We start from the raw sequence: 15,677 nt of genomic DNA on the forward strand, positions 1-15,677 counted from the left end.
CCTGGCCTTTAGGAAGGCCTGTACAGCCTGGCCTTTAGGAAGGTCTGTACAGCCTGGCTTGCAGGAAGGTCTGTACAGCCTGGCCTGCAGGAAGGTCTGTACAGCCTGGCCTTTAGGAAGGTCTGTACAGCCTGGCTTGCAGGAAGGTCTGTACAGCCTGGCCTGCAGGAAGGTCTGTACACCCTGGCCTACAGGTAGGTCTGTACAGCCTAGCCTGCAGGAAGGTCTGAAGAGCATAGCCTGCAGACAGATCTGAATAGTCTAGCCTGCAGGAAGGTCTGTACTGCCTAACCTGCAAGAAGGTCTGTACAGCTTAGCCTGCATGAAGGTCCCTGAACAGCCTTCCTGCATTAAGGTCTAAACAGCCAAGCCTGCAGGAAGGTCCCTGAACAGCCTTACCTGCAGGAAGGTCTGTACAGCCTGGCCTTTAGGAAGGTCTGTTCAGCCTGGTCTGGAGGATGGTCTGTGCAGCCTGGCAAGCAGGAAGGTCTGAACAGGCTGGCCTGCAGGAAGGTCTGTACATCCTAGTTTGCAGGAATGTACAGCCTTGCCTGGAGGAAGGTCTGTACAGCCTGGCCTGCAGGAAGGTCTGTACATCCTAGCCTGCAGGAAGGTTTGTACAGCCTGGCCTGCAGGAAGGTCTGTACAGCCTGGCCTGGAGGAAGGTCTGTACAGCCTGGTTTGGAGGAAGGTCTATACAGCCTGGCCTGCAGGAAGGTCTGTACCTCCTGGCCTTTAGGAAGGTCTCTACAGCCTGGCCTGGAGGATGGTCTGTACAGCCTGGCCTTTAGGAAGGTCTGTACAGCCTTGCCTGGAGGAAGGTCTGTACAGCCTGGCCTGCAGGAAGGTCTTTACAGCTTAGCCTGCAGGTAGGTCTGTACAGCCTGGCCTTTAGGAAGGTCTGTACAGCCTTGCCTGGAGTATGGTCTGTACAGCCTGGCAAGCTGGAAGGTCTGAACAGGCTGGCCTGCAGGAAGGTCTGTACATCCTAGCCTGCAGGAAGGTTCAGCCTGGCCTGCAGAAAGGTCTGTACAGCCTTGCCTGCAGGAAGGTCTGTACATCCTAGTTTGCAGGAAGGTACAGCCTGGCCTGGAGGAAGGTCTGTACAGCCTGGCCTGCAGGAAGGGCTGTTCATCCTAGCCTGCTGGAAGGTTTGTACAGCCTGGCCTGGAGGATGGTCTGTACAGCCTGGTTTGGAGGAAGGTCTATACAGCCTGGCCTGCAGGAAGGTCTGTACAGCCTGGCCTTTAGGAAGGTCTGTACAGCCTGGCCTGGAGGATGGTCTGTACAGCTTTGCCTTTAGGAAGGTCTGTACAGCCTGGCCTGTAGGAAGGTCTGTACAGCCTGGCCTGCAGGAAGGTCTGTACGGCCTGGCCTGCAGGAAGGTCTGCACAGCCTGGCCTGCAGGAAGGTCTGTACAGCCTGGCCCTTAGGAAGATCTGTACAGCCTGGCCTGCAGGAAGGTCTGTACAGCCTGGCCTGCAATAATGTCTGCACAGCCTGGCCTGCAGAAAGGTCTGTACAGCCTGGCCTTTAGGAAGGTCTGTACAGCCTGGCCTGGAGGATGGTCTGTACAGCCTGGCCTTTAGGAAGGTTTGTACAGCCTGGCCTGCAGGAAGGTCTGTACAGCCTGGCCTGCAGGAAGGTCTGCACATCCTGGCCTGCAGGAAGGTCTGTACAGCCTGGCCTGCAGGAAGGTCTGTACAGCCTGGCCTGCAGGAAGGTCTGTACAGCCTGGCCTGCAGGAAGGTCTGCACAGCCTGGCCTGCAGGAAGGTGTGTACAGCTTGGCCTGCAGGAAGGTCTGTATAGCCTGGCCTTTAGGAAGGTCTGTACAGCCTGGCCTTTAGGAAGGTCTGTACAGCTTGGCCTGCAGGAAGGTCTGTACAGCCTGGCCTGCAGGAAGGTCTGTACAGCCTGGCCTTTAGGAAGGTCTGTACAGCCTGGCCTTTAGGAAGGTCTGTACAGCCTGGCCTTTAGGAAGGTCTGTACAGCCTGGCCTTTAGGAAGGTCTGTACAGCCTGGCTTGCAGGAAGGTCTGTACAGCCTGGCCTGCAGGAAGGTCTGTACAGCCTGGCCTGCAGGAAGGTCTGTACAGCCTGGCCTTTAGGAAGGTCTGTACAGCCTGGCCTTTAGGAAGGTCTGTACAGCCTGGCCTTTAGGAAGGCCTGTACAGCCTGGCCTTTAGGAAGGTCTGTACAGCCTGGCTTGCAGGAAGGTCTGTACAGCCTGGCCTGCAGGAAGGTCTGTACAGCCTGGCCTTTAGGAAGGTCTGTACAGCCTGGCTTGCAGGAAGGTCTGTACAGCCTGGCCTGCAGGAAGGTCTTTACAGCTTAGCCTGCAGGTAGGTCTGTACAGCCTGGCCTTTAGGAAGGTCTGTACAGCCTTGCCTGGAGTATGGTCTGTACAGCCTGGCAAGCTGGAAGGTCTGAACAGGCTGGCCTGCAGGAAGGTCTGTACATCCTAGCCTGCAGGAAGGTTCAGCCTGGCCTGCAGAAAGGTCTGTACAGCCTTGCCTGCAGGAAGGTCTGTACATCCTAGTTTGCAGGAAGGTACAGCCTGGCCTGGAGGAAGGTCTGTACAGCCTGGCCTGCAGGAAGGGCTGTTCATCCTAGCCTGCTGGAAGGTTTGTACAGCCTGGCCTGGAGGATGGTCTGTACAGCCTGGTTTGGAGGAAGGTCTATACAGCCTGGCCTGCAGGAAGGTCTGTACAGCCTGGCCTTTAGGAAGGTCTGTACAGCCTGGCCTTTAGGAAGGTCTGTACAGCCTGGCCTGGAGGATGGTCTGTACAGCTTTGCCTTTAGGAAGGTCTGTACAGCCTGGCCTGTAGGAAGGTCTGTACAGCCTGGCCTGCAGGAAGGTCTGTACGGCCTGGCCTGCAGGAAGGTCTGTACAGCCTGGCCTTTAGGAAGGTCTGTACAGCCTGGCCCTTAGGAAGATCTGTACAGCCTGGCCTGCAGGAAGGTCTGTACAGCCTGGCCTGCAATAATGTCTGCACAGCCTGGCCTGCAGAAAGGTCTGTACAGCCTGGCCTTTAGGAAGGTCTGTACAGCCTGGCCTTTAGGAAGGTTTGTACAGCCTGGCCTGCAGGAAGGTCTGTACAGCCTGGCCTGCAGGAAGGTCTGCACATCCTGGCCTGCAGGAAGGTCTGTACAGCCTGGCCTGCAGGAAGGTCTGTACAGCCTGGCCTGCAGGAAGGTCTGTACAGCCTGGCCTGCAGGAAGGTCTGCACAGCCTGGCCTGCAGGAAGGTGTGTACAGCTTGGCCTGCAGGAAGGTCTGTATAGCCTGGCCTTTAGGAAGGTCTGTACAGCCTGGCCTTTAGGAAGGTCTGTACAGCCTGGCCTGCAGGAAGGTCTGTACAGCCTGGCCTGCAGGAAGGTCTGTACAGCCTGGCCTTTAGGAAGGTCTGTACAGCCTGGCCTTTAGGAAGGTCTGTACAGCCTGGCCTTTAGGAAGGTCTGTACAGCCTGGCCTTTAGGAAGGTCTGTACAGCCTGGCTTGCAGGAAGGTCTGTACAGCCTGGCCTGCAGGAAGGTCTGTACAGCCTGGCCTGCAGGAAGGTCTGTACAGCCTGGCCTTTAGGAAGGTCTGTACAGCCTGGCCTTTAGGAAGGTCTGTACAGCCTGGCCTTTAGGAAGGCCTGTACAGCCTGGCCTTTAGGAAGGTCTGTACAGCCTGGCTTGCAGGAAGGTCTGTACAGCCTGGCCTGCAGGAAGGTCTGTACAGCCTGGCCTTTAGGAAGGTCTGTACAGCCTGGCTTGCAGGAAGGTCTGTACAGCCTGGCCTGCAGGAAGGTCTGTACAGCCTGGCCTGCAGGAAGGTCTGCACAGCCTGGCCTGCAGAAAAGCTCATTTTTTTCTATAAAATGCATTAAATTTCAGGTTGAAAATTAGAAATTAAAACAGATATATTTAAATTTTTTAACATTAATTTATTAGCTGAGTAATAATTATACAAAAAAGTTTTCAAACCGAATACAAATTTTGTTAAATTTTGTCAACAAAGTTCAGTCTTAAATTTCCAGTACCTTGTTTCCATGAGTTTGGCCGCTTAATCATTCGTATTTACTAAATTATTTTTGTTAGGCTTTGATATTAGAAGAGTTAACCTGTGAGATATTAGCTAATGGGGTGATTAGTTTTGATTCTACCTGTTATGTACTATCTGCAGTGCCAATTAAGAGGTTAGTTACTGTGCCAGTTACGAGAGATTATTTATGGCACCATCTATGAGGGATTAGTTAAGGCGCCGTCTTCCTAACGTTCTAGTACCACTTATGAAAATATATTCCAATATATATGAGGCCACTTAGTGAAAATCACACATATAGTGACACAGAAAGGAGATTACACTGTAGCTGTAGCAGTCAGATCACTGGTCTGATCACCGACTAGGCAGGATGAGACATGTTAGGGAGGAGGGAAGGGAGTCGATTAGTAGACCCTTGTTCGAGTCAGCAGGTTAACGGTTTTGGCGATAAGCCGGTTGCTGAACTCAGTTGAGGGTGTGGACCATACCCTCAAGGGTGTGGACGTCTGGGTCTGCGGGGGCTGGGTAAGGAGAGTCCATCTGGTCTGTTTGGGAATTCCTAGTTTCTGTGTTTATTTATAAAGGGCCCCCTGTTCCCTTAATGGTAATCATTTAAATTTGGGCAATTTATCTCCGTACATCGGTACGATGGATCGATACGGCGATAACTAACAGTGGCCTCTACAAACCCAAAAAGGAGAAGAAAGCAGGTGCGACCCGGGGGGCAGTAGGGCAAATTTCCGCGCACGCTCACCGAAAAATCGAAAAAATATGGAAATTGAGTTATATATATACTGAAAAATAGCTCAACTCTTTGGCAACACAATGGTACCAGAATGAATGTTCTACGACGTTTCTACAAGAAATTATAGCCATTTATATCAGGTATGGTGACGGCGATGTTGGTAGCGAGTCTGCTCACGGCCCATATATATTTTGGAAATTTTTCCTTGTTTTTTATCGCTTTTTCTCGGTGGCCCGGTGGTCTGGTGGCTAAAGCTCCCGCTTCACACACGGAGGGCCCGGGTTCGATTCCCGGCGGGTGGAAATTCTGACACGTTTCCTTACACCTGTTGTCCTGTTCACCTAGCAGCAAATAGGTACCTGGGTGTTAGTCGACTGTAAGTAAGTTTATTCAGTTATACACAAATACAGTTACATAGAATTATCATACATAGCAGCATATGTGTAGAGAACCTAGGATAACCCAAAAAAGTCAGACAGAGTGACTTATTTCCATTGGGGTCCATTGGTGTGGGTCGCATCCTGGGGGACAAGATTAAGGACCCCAATGGAAATAAGTTAGACAGTCCTCGATGACGCACTGACTTTCTTGGGTTATCCTGGGTGGCTAACCCTCCGGGGTTAAAAATCCGAACAAAATCCTATCTTATCTTATCTTAATATAATAACTGACAACTTGGCATCATAAAACTGAAGGCGGAGCTTATCTCTAGATTTAGCAACAGTCATTAATCATATCATGACGCGCGGAAGGGTTGCCGCGCCAGGAGAAATCACTCATTATTACGCTTATATCAGCTTATATATCAACTCTACAGCTTATTTTTCTATCAGAATTGATCTAATATGATATAATAAACACTATAAATAACATACAAACATGTTATATACTGTAGACTGAATAAAATAGGCCATAATATGACGGAAGATTATCGGGAATATTTCGATAAATATTGAGCTACTCCTCTCCAGGTCGTATTCTTTAGTCTCCGAGTAAGAGAAAACGGTGTTTTGAAGAGGCTAACTGCACTAGAACATCAGTTTACTAAGAAATACACCCAAACAAACGCGATTTTCGCGATTTTTTTTTTTTTTTTTTTTTTTGAGACAGGGGCCGGCCGGCGCTCCCGGCCGATATCTCGGAAGTAACTTATTCACCTAATGGCCAAGCTTCTCGCTTTATTACTGAATTAAATGGAATATAATACTCACAAAAGTTGTAGAATAATGATTTCTCCATTTTTCGGTGACCAAATTTTGGAAATATTCCAAATACTTTGGGAGTTATGTGGGAGTAAAGGGCAGATTTTTTTTGCAATATTCCAGGAACTAACAAACTTTATTTTTTGTGAAATAAAGATAAGTTTATTTAGAGAAAAGGACTCAACGATAATTAGTATAAGCATTGTTCTCTCGGCACCAAGTGTCCAAACAACCTTATGTAGTCCCATATAAGAGAAAGTTTGGCCACAAGGGCATTTTCAATAAATCAGTCATTTCTCAGTTGTTGTTTGAGGTATATTTTTGATAAATATTTTCAAGAATGAGTGAAACTACTTTGTCTTGTGTACCAAAACTGGAGAAAATCGGACGGTAAACAACAGAGTTACAGATTTTGCCCTACTGCCCCCTTCATTGGGTCAGCTAGTGATCAAAAACTTTCATGTGGAAGGTAGCAGTGGTGGTTAGGGACTGGAGAACCCCTCAGGTCGAGTGTGCTTTGATCAGGGGTTCAGGGTTGGTTCACGCTCGGGCTGGTTATCCTCCACTTCGACCTCCAACATACAAAGAGGACTCTTTGCCTCCTGACAGTTCTCGTCACTGATATAGTAGAAATGTTCATAAGTCAGGGCGGAGCACCTGTTGACAAGGTTACATAAGGTCACTGAAACTGTGAAGGCAAGATTGTGTTGATGCAAACTAAATTATATTAATTAGACTGTGCATAAATTTAAACCACAAAACAGTTTGTCTGTAAATTCAAAATGAAAGAAACCAGTCAGTGTATCAGGCTAAACCCAGTTAGTGCATCAGGCTAAACCCAGTTAGTGCATCAGGCTAAACCCAGTTAGTGCATCAGGCTAAACCCAGTTAGTGCATCAGGCTAAACCCAGTTAGTGCATCAGGCTAAAACCAGTCAGTGCATCAGCTTAAATCAGCCAGTGCATCAGGCTAAAACGTAAAACTGTACAATTATATCACATATAAGAGTCACGTGAAGCTGGAATAATGCCCTAGAAAAAGATGTCAGAGTTGATGTCAAAACAGAAAAGGACACTAGTAAAGATAAACATGCTTTACTATATTGGCGAACTGAAAAAAAAAGAAATAGAGAAGGCGCAGCTCAAGAACTGCTAAAATACAAGTAACATACACCACTGAAGATTATAGTAATATATATACAGGATTTTATGAAAGAATAACACTGTTAAGAGGGTAAATATTACATAAAGACATAACAAAAATGTACAAGTAAGAGAGCGGCTCCATCCTGTCACAGCGGTGATGTAAAACTGATAAAAATTTTGTTTTTAATTTACAAATATCATGAAAAAAATTAAATAATGCAATTAAATGAATATTTTAAACTAGAAAACAGACATAGTTTGTCTGACAAGCTAAACTGTAAAAATACATTTTAATTTACTCATTTTTTTAAATATTTATCCAGGTTAAAGAAAAGAGAGTGAGGGAGAAACGTTTAATAGTAAGTTTTAAACTATTGTTACTATTGTACAACTTAAAGAAATTAAATACTTTTTTTGTAAATCTTAGTTCAGAGGGAAAACTTAGAATCATATATGCATACAATCCTCAACTTAAACACATCAAAGGAAGAATAATTCGATAATATAAATGAGTGACCAACTGAGTACATAATTCACTGACAGACTGTGCCAATTTACTGGTATCAGAGAATATCGGCTAATTTTAATGGTATCGGTTACGGTAAGTTGAATGTTGTGTTAGTAAAAATTTTGGTATCTTCCCATCACTAAGTGAGATTCATGGCCCCGAGGCAACATCTTCCACCTCGGTGCAAGTGCAAACACTGAACCTTAGTCCATGTTGTTGTGTTCAACTAGTGGAAAATGTGTACTTATGTGGTAGCCCACTGTTGTGGGTTCCATGCTGGTGAAAACCAACAAAACATCCCACTTAAATAAGACACACTGATGATTTTCTTGGAATATATTTCTTAAACTGTCATCCATCATCTTCCCAGATTCTAGAACACTCATTCACCATCTACAACTCACTCTCACCATCTACAACTCACTCTCACCATCTACAACTCACTCTCACCATCTACAACTCACTCTCACTCTCTACAACTCACTCTCACACTCTATAACTCGCTCTCTACAACTCTCACCGTCTACAACTCTCACACTCTACAACTCACTCTCACACTCAACAGCTCGCTCACCCTCTGTACAACTCACTCTCACTCTCTACCACTCACTCTCCTCACACTCTACAACTCACTCTCGCTCTCTACAACTCATTCTTACACTCTACAACTCACTCTCAGTCTCTACAACTGACTTTCCTCACACTCTACAACTCACTCTCACCCTCTACAACTCTCACTCTCTACAACTTACTCTCACTCTCTACAACTCACTCTCACTCTCTACAACTCACTCTCTCTCTACAACTCTCACCCTCTACAACTCACTCTCACTCTCGACAACCCACTCTCAGTCTCTACAACCCACTCTCACTCTCTACAACCCACTCTCACTCTCTACAATAACTCACTCTCACTCTATACAACTCACTTTCGCTCTTTACAAATAACTCTCACACTCTACAACTCATTCTCACTCTCTATAACCCACTCTCACTCTCTACAACTCACTCTCGCACTCTTCAACTCAATCTCACTCTCTACAACTCATTCTCACACTCTACAACTCACTCTCGTAATCTTCAACTCACTCTCTACAACTCACTCTCGCACTCTTCAACTCACTCTCACTCTCTACAACTCACTCTCCCTCTCTACAACCCACTCTGACTCTCTACAACTCACTCTCAATTTCTACAACCCACTCTCACTCTCTACAACCCACTCTCAGTCTCTACAACCCACTCTCAGTATCTATAACTCACTCTCACTCTCTACAACCCACTCTCACTCTCTACAACTCATTCTCGCACTCTTCAACTCAATCTCACTCTCTACAACTCAGTCTCACACTCTACAACTCACTCTCGTAATCTTCAACTCACTCTCACTCTCTACAACTCACTCTCGCACTCTTCAACTCACTCTCACTCTCTACAACTCACTCTCCCTCTCTACAACCCACTCTGACTCCCTACAACTCACTCTCAATCTCTACAACCCACTCTCACTCTCTACAATCCACTCTCAGTCTCTACAACCCACTCTCAGTATCTATAACTCACTCTCACTCTCTACAACCCACTCTCACTCTCTACAACTCACTCTCGCACTCTTCAACTCAATCTCACTCTCTACAACTCACTCTAGCACTCTTCAACTCACTCTCACTCTCTACAACTCACTCTCCCTCTCTACAACCCACTCTCACTCTCTACAACTCACTCTCAATCTCTACAACCCACTCTCACTCTCTACAACTCATTCTCACTCTCTACAACCCACTCTTGCTCTTACAACTCACTCTCTACAACTCGCTCTCACTCTCTACAACTCACTCTCAATCTTTACAACCCACTATCACTCTCTACAACTCATTCTCACTCTCTACAGCCCATTCTCACTCTCTACAACTCACTCTCACTCTCTACAACCCACTCTCACTCTCGACAACCCACTCTCACTCTCTACAACTCACTCTCAATCTCTACAACCCACTCTCACTCTCTACAACTCACTCTCAATCTCCACAACCCATTCTCACTCTCTGCAACCCACTCTCACTCTCTAAAACTCATTCTCACTCTCTACAACCCATTCTCACTCTCTGCAACCCACTCTCACTCTCTGCAACTCACTCTCACTCTCTACAACCCACTCTCACTCTCTACAATTCACTCTCACCCTCTACAAACCATTCTCAATCTCTACAACTCACTCTCACTCTCTACAACTCTCACTATCTACAACTCACTCTCTACAACTCACTCTCACGCTCTACAACTCACTTTCACTCTCTACAACTCACTTTCCCTCTCTACAACTCACTCTCACTCTCACTCTTTACAACTCACTCTCTACAACTCACTCTCACTCTCTACAACCCACTCTCACTCTCTACAACCCACTCTCACTCTCTACAACTCACTCTCTCTCTGGAACTCTCACTCTCACTCTCTACAACTCACTCTCAATCTCCACAACCCACTCTCACTCTCTAAAACTCATTCTCACTCTCTACAACCCATTCTCACTCTCTACAACCCACTCTTACTCTCTGCAACTCACTCTCACTCTCTACAACCCACTCTCAATCTCTACAATTCACTCTCACTCTCTGCAAACCATTCTCAATCTCTACAACTCACTCTCACTTTCTTCAGCCCACTCTCACTCTCTACAACTCTCACTCTCTTCAACTCACTCTCACTCTCTACAACTCTCACTATCTACAACTCACTCTCTAAAACTCCCTCTCACGCTCTACAACTCACTTTCACTTTCTACAACTCACTTTCCCTCTCTACAACTCACTCTCACTCTCACTCTTTACAACTCACTCTCTACAACTCACTCTCACTCTCTACAACTCACTCTCCCTCTAGAACTCTCACTCTCACCCTCTACGGCTCACTCTCACTCTCTGCAACCCACTCTCACTCTCTACAACTCACTCTCACTCTCTACAACTCACTCTCACTCTCTAAAATTCTCACTCTCTACAACTCACTTCCCCTCTCTACAACTCACTCTCTCTCTGGAACTCTCACTCTCACTCTCTACAACTCACTCTCACTCTCTACAACTCACTTTCCCTCTCTAGAACTCACTCTCACGCTCTACAACTCACTCTCTCTCTTACTCTCTACAACTCACTCTCTCTCTAGAACTCTCACTCTGACTCTCTACAACTCACTCTCAATCTCTACAACCCACTCTCACTCTCTGCAACCCACTCTCACACTCTACAACTCACTCTCACTCTCTACAACTCACTCTCACGCTATACAACTCACTCGCATTCTCACTCTCTACAACTCACTATCACTCTCTACAACCCACTCTCACTCTCTACAACTCACTCTCACTCTCTAAAACTCACTCTCACTCTCACTCTTTACAACTCACTCTCTACAACTCACTCTCACTCTCTACAACTCACTCTCTCTCTAGAACTCTCACTCTCACCCTCTACAACTCACTCTCACTCTCTACAACTCACTCTCACTCTCTACAACTCACTCTCACTCTCTACAACTCACTCTCACTCTCTACAACTCACTCTCACTCTCTACAACTCACTCTCACTCTCTACAACTCTCACTCTCTACAACTCACTTTCCCTCTCTACAACCCACTCTCACGCTCTACAACTCACTCTCACTCTCTAGAACTCACTCTCACGCTCTACAACTCACTCTCTCTCTCACTCTCTACTACTCACTCTTTCTCTAGAACTCTCACTCTGACTCTCTACAACTCACTCTCAATCTCTACAACCCACTCTCACTCTCTGCAACCCACTCTCACTCTCTACAACTCACTCTCACTCTCTACAACTCACTCTCACGCTATACAACTCACTCGCACTCTCACTCTCTACAACCCACTCTCACTCTCTACAACCCACTCTCACTCTCTAAAACTCACTCTCACTATCTACAAGTCAATCTCACGCTCTATAACTCACTCTCACTCTCTACAGCTCACTCTCTGCAACTCACTCTCACGCTCTACAACTCACTCTCGCGCTCTACAACTCACTCTCACTCTCTACAACTCACTCTCTCTCTAAAACTTTCACTGTCACTCTCTACAACCCACTATCACTCTCTAGAACTTACTCTCACTCTCTACAACTCACTCCTACTTTCTACAACTCACTCTCACTCTTTACAACTCACTCTCACACTCTACAACTCTCACTCTCTACAACTCACTCTCACTCTCTACAACTCACTCTCACACTCTACAACTCACTCTCACTCTCTACAACTCACTCTCACACTCTACAACTCACTCTCACACTCTACAACTCACTCTCACACTCTACAATTCACTCTCACACTCTACAACTCTCACCCTCTACAACTTACTCTTACTCTCTACAAGTCACTCTCACTCTCTACAAGTCACTGTCACACTCTACAGCTCTCACTCTCAACAACTCACTCTCACCTTTTACAACTCACTTTCACTCTTTACACCTCACTTTCGCTGTCTACAACTCACTCTCACTCACACACTACAACTCACTCTCACTCACACACTACAACTCACTTTCACTCTTTAGGGTAGTTGATGAGTGGAACAGTCTACCTAGTTGGGTTATTGAGGCTGGGACTTTGGGTAGTTTCAAATTTAGGTTGGATAAGTACATGAGTGGGAGGGGTTGTTGTGTGAACAAAGTGTCTCACAAAAACACAATAAACACTTACAGAGAAGTGTGCTCAGCTTCGTCAGGGGCCCGAGACTGTTCAACTGCCTCCCAGCACACATAAGGGGGATTACCAACAGACCCCTGGCAGTCTTCAAGCTGGCACTGGACAAGCACCTAAAGTCAGTTCCGGATCAGCCGGGCTGTGGCTCGTATGTTGGTTTGCGTGCAGCCAGCAGCAACAGCCTGGTTGATCAGGCTCTGATCCACCAGGAGGCCTGGTCTCAGACCGGGCCGCGGGGGCGTTGACCCCCGGAACTCTCTCCAGGTAAACTCCAGGTAAACAATTATTGATGAACAGTGTGACAATGAGTGTTGCGATCCAACAGAGTGTAGTGCAATATTTTTCAAATAACACTATTCTTCAATCAACTCAACAGATATCCAGGCATAATTACGGGTCAGATACATATACCCAGGTAAGTGTTCTAACTCGTGATGTGCTACTATTGACTGCGCAGTTGAGTATAAAATCGTGAGTTAGTCACTTATCATAAACCCCGGTGATATGCGGACCTTTGAGTCCACACAGGTAAGTTTCTCAACAATCAGTGAATGAAATATGCTGACATAACACCCCCTAGGGGTAATTTATAATCTTACAAATTATAACTCATTTCAGCCCGTTGAGGAATGACTTCGACAGCTTCTCAAGACCTAGTCTGCAGGGGCGGCTGTGCAGGTGATGAGTTGTCTTTCTAAGTTAAGTTTTCCCTATATTTAAACTTAGCTGGTAATCCCATTTCTCAACAGTCCATTTCTTACCTTAGCAGGACAATTAAGGAAAATCCTGCTCCCACATTATTACTATGATAAAGGTAGTGGACATTGTTGCCTATGCTTAAGACAGGAAGAATCAAACATTCTGCTTTGTTTCATGGAGTGAGTTGTAGACAGGTGCTAAATATGACCTAAGGCAATGTGATTGGTTTATCGGTGGTATTGTACAAGATAAGTTGTCACCACAAACCATTGAACGATTAAATATTATGTTCAATAAACGCTATTTCACTTGTGAAGAAATTAGCAATGGTTTACAAACAATAGTTTCATGCATGCAAGCAACGAGACAAGATGAAGAATCCACAAATCCAGTGGATAATAAACCTTCAGATCAGTATAAAAAGAGTATACCTACTCCCACTAAACCACAGAATGGGAAATCCCATATAGGCATTTATCAAGCTGTGAATACAACAGACAGTAAACAAACTGTCACACATAAACGTACTCCAAAATGTGTACTTTGTGATGGAACACGTTGGACACAGTATTGTAGTCAATACATATCAATGGAGACGCGTAAACAACGTGTTCATCAGCTGAAAAGGTGCATCAAGTGTTTAGGTGAACACAAGGGAGGAAAATGCTCACTGAAGAAGTGTTTTAAATGCAAGGGTATGCATCATACAGCATTATGCCCAAATACTTTTGCTGAACAGCAGAAGATTTCCACAGAATCAGGAAGTCAACAAGCAATAGCATTAAATGTGAGAGTTAAGTTTAAAGCAACTGCTCTCCCGATATCTCGAGTTGAGTTATCTAATAAATTACACAAAACCAATGTGCTAACACTATTTGATCAAGGCTCACAAAGGTCCTTCATAAGAAGAATAGTGTTGCAGAAACTGAATAAACAACCCTATGCCAAAATGCAGTTAGATACAGCTGGTTTTTTCCACAATTCTGGTAAACAGACATATGACATAGCCAGAATCACTGTTGGTCTAGGAAACAGGAAAAAGACAGTAGAAGCTGTGGTAGTAGATGATTTGCCTAAATCTGTGCAGATCCAGGGATTAAAAGAAACAGTTGCAGCACTGAAAGCAGCTATGATCAAGTTAGCCTGTCCTGACATACAGACGGACACTATTAGTCCAATTGATTTAATCATTGGAAGTGATTATTATCACTGTTTTGTGCAAAATACAGTAAGTAAACATGGTGTTCACTTGCTGAAAACAGCAGGAGGCCACATGATATGTTGTTCTATTCCCTCTCAAAGTGGGAAAGAAACTGATATTGATTCAGTGGAAAATGTACTAGTTACGAGAATAACCGCTGATCATGTGCCACAGCAAAAATTATCATTACTGGAAGAAATGAATGAACCAGTTGATAAGTTGTGGGATTTAGATGCGATAGGTATTGATGTAAATAAACCAAGCCCACAAGAGTCTCAGACTTATAACCAATATTTGGTCAGTGTCAAATATAAAGATGGACAGTATTGGGATAGGTTACCATGGAAATTAAATTCACCACATCTGCCTAGCAATTATCGCATGGCTTTCGGACAAATGAAAGCACAAATACATGAGCTCAGGAAGAATCCAGAGCTACTGACTGTCTATGATAATATCATACAAGAACAGTTGGACAATAAATTCATTGAGGAAATAGTCGAAGATAAGTTAAAGACAGAAGCTCATTATCTCCCGCACCATGGAGTCAGAAAATATTCTGAAACCACTCCACTACGTGTTGTATATAATTGCAGCGCTCGCGCAAGTGAAGACGTAGCAAGTCTTAATGAGTGTCTGATTACTGGACCCTCACTAACTGAGAAGCTTGGAGACGTGCTTATGAAATTTCGCACAAACCCATATGCCTACACGGCTGATATTTCCAAGGCTTTCTTAAGACTAGGACTACAAGAAATAGATAGAGATTATACTCGATTCTTGTGGCCTGAAAATCCACTTGATCCTCAAAGTCCTGTGAAAACTTATCGTTTCAAATCAGTATTGTTTGGTGAAACATCCTCTCCATTCTTACTAGAAGCTACTCTAAATACACATTTGAAGAAATCTTAAAATCCCTTCAAAGAAATCTTAAAGAAAAGTTTCTATGTGGACAATCTTCAAGGTACTGTGAATAAAGAGGAGGATTTGAAATCCTTATACAGAGAAGCTAACAAGGAGATGAAAGAAGCAAATATGCCTCTAAGGATGTGGAATACAAATTCAATGCAATTAAGGGAACTTATCAAAGAAGATTTCCCTGAAGCTGAAATTCCTGATTGCAACAATATGCTGGGACTTAATTGGAACACACAGGAAGATACTTTGAGTCTCAAAAAGATAAACAATAAATCATGCAGTATACTCACTAAACGTAGTTTACTGTCAGAGGTATCACAATGTTTTGATCCTCTAGGACTCGTCTCACCAATTACCATAAAGGGTAAAATGCTTATACAAGATGCATGGAAGCTCAAAATTGGATGGGATGAGAACTTGCCTCTAGAAATGAGTCAAGCATGGGATGAAATATCCAAGGAGTTTAAACAACTTCATCAAATTAAATTTCCCAGACAAATAGGTCAAGAG

General features: G+C 44.9%; 1 protein-coding gene across 1 annotated transcript in view; it reads right to left on the reverse strand.

Annotated features, from left to right (window-relative positions):
- Window positions 1–3,911: 3,911 nt before the first annotated feature.
- LOC128699102 (uncharacterized) overlaps window positions 3,912–15,677 on the reverse strand; it is a 32,331-nt gene continuing 20,565 nt past the window's right edge. Inside the window, exon 4 of the mRNA XM_053791622.2 lies at window positions 3,912–6,634. Within this exon, the coding sequence (XP_053647597.2) occupies window positions 6,499–6,634 (136 nt within the window). The 3' untranslated portion in view covers window positions 3,912–6,498. The remainder of the gene's footprint in view (window positions 6,635–15,677) is intronic.

This window comes from Cherax quadricarinatus, chromosome 31, assembly GCF_038502225.1.
Source record: "Cherax quadricarinatus isolate ZL_2023a chromosome 31, ASM3850222v1, whole genome shotgun sequence".
Classification (NCBI taxonomy): Eukaryota; Metazoa; Arthropoda; class Malacostraca; order Decapoda; family Parastacidae; genus Cherax; species Cherax quadricarinatus.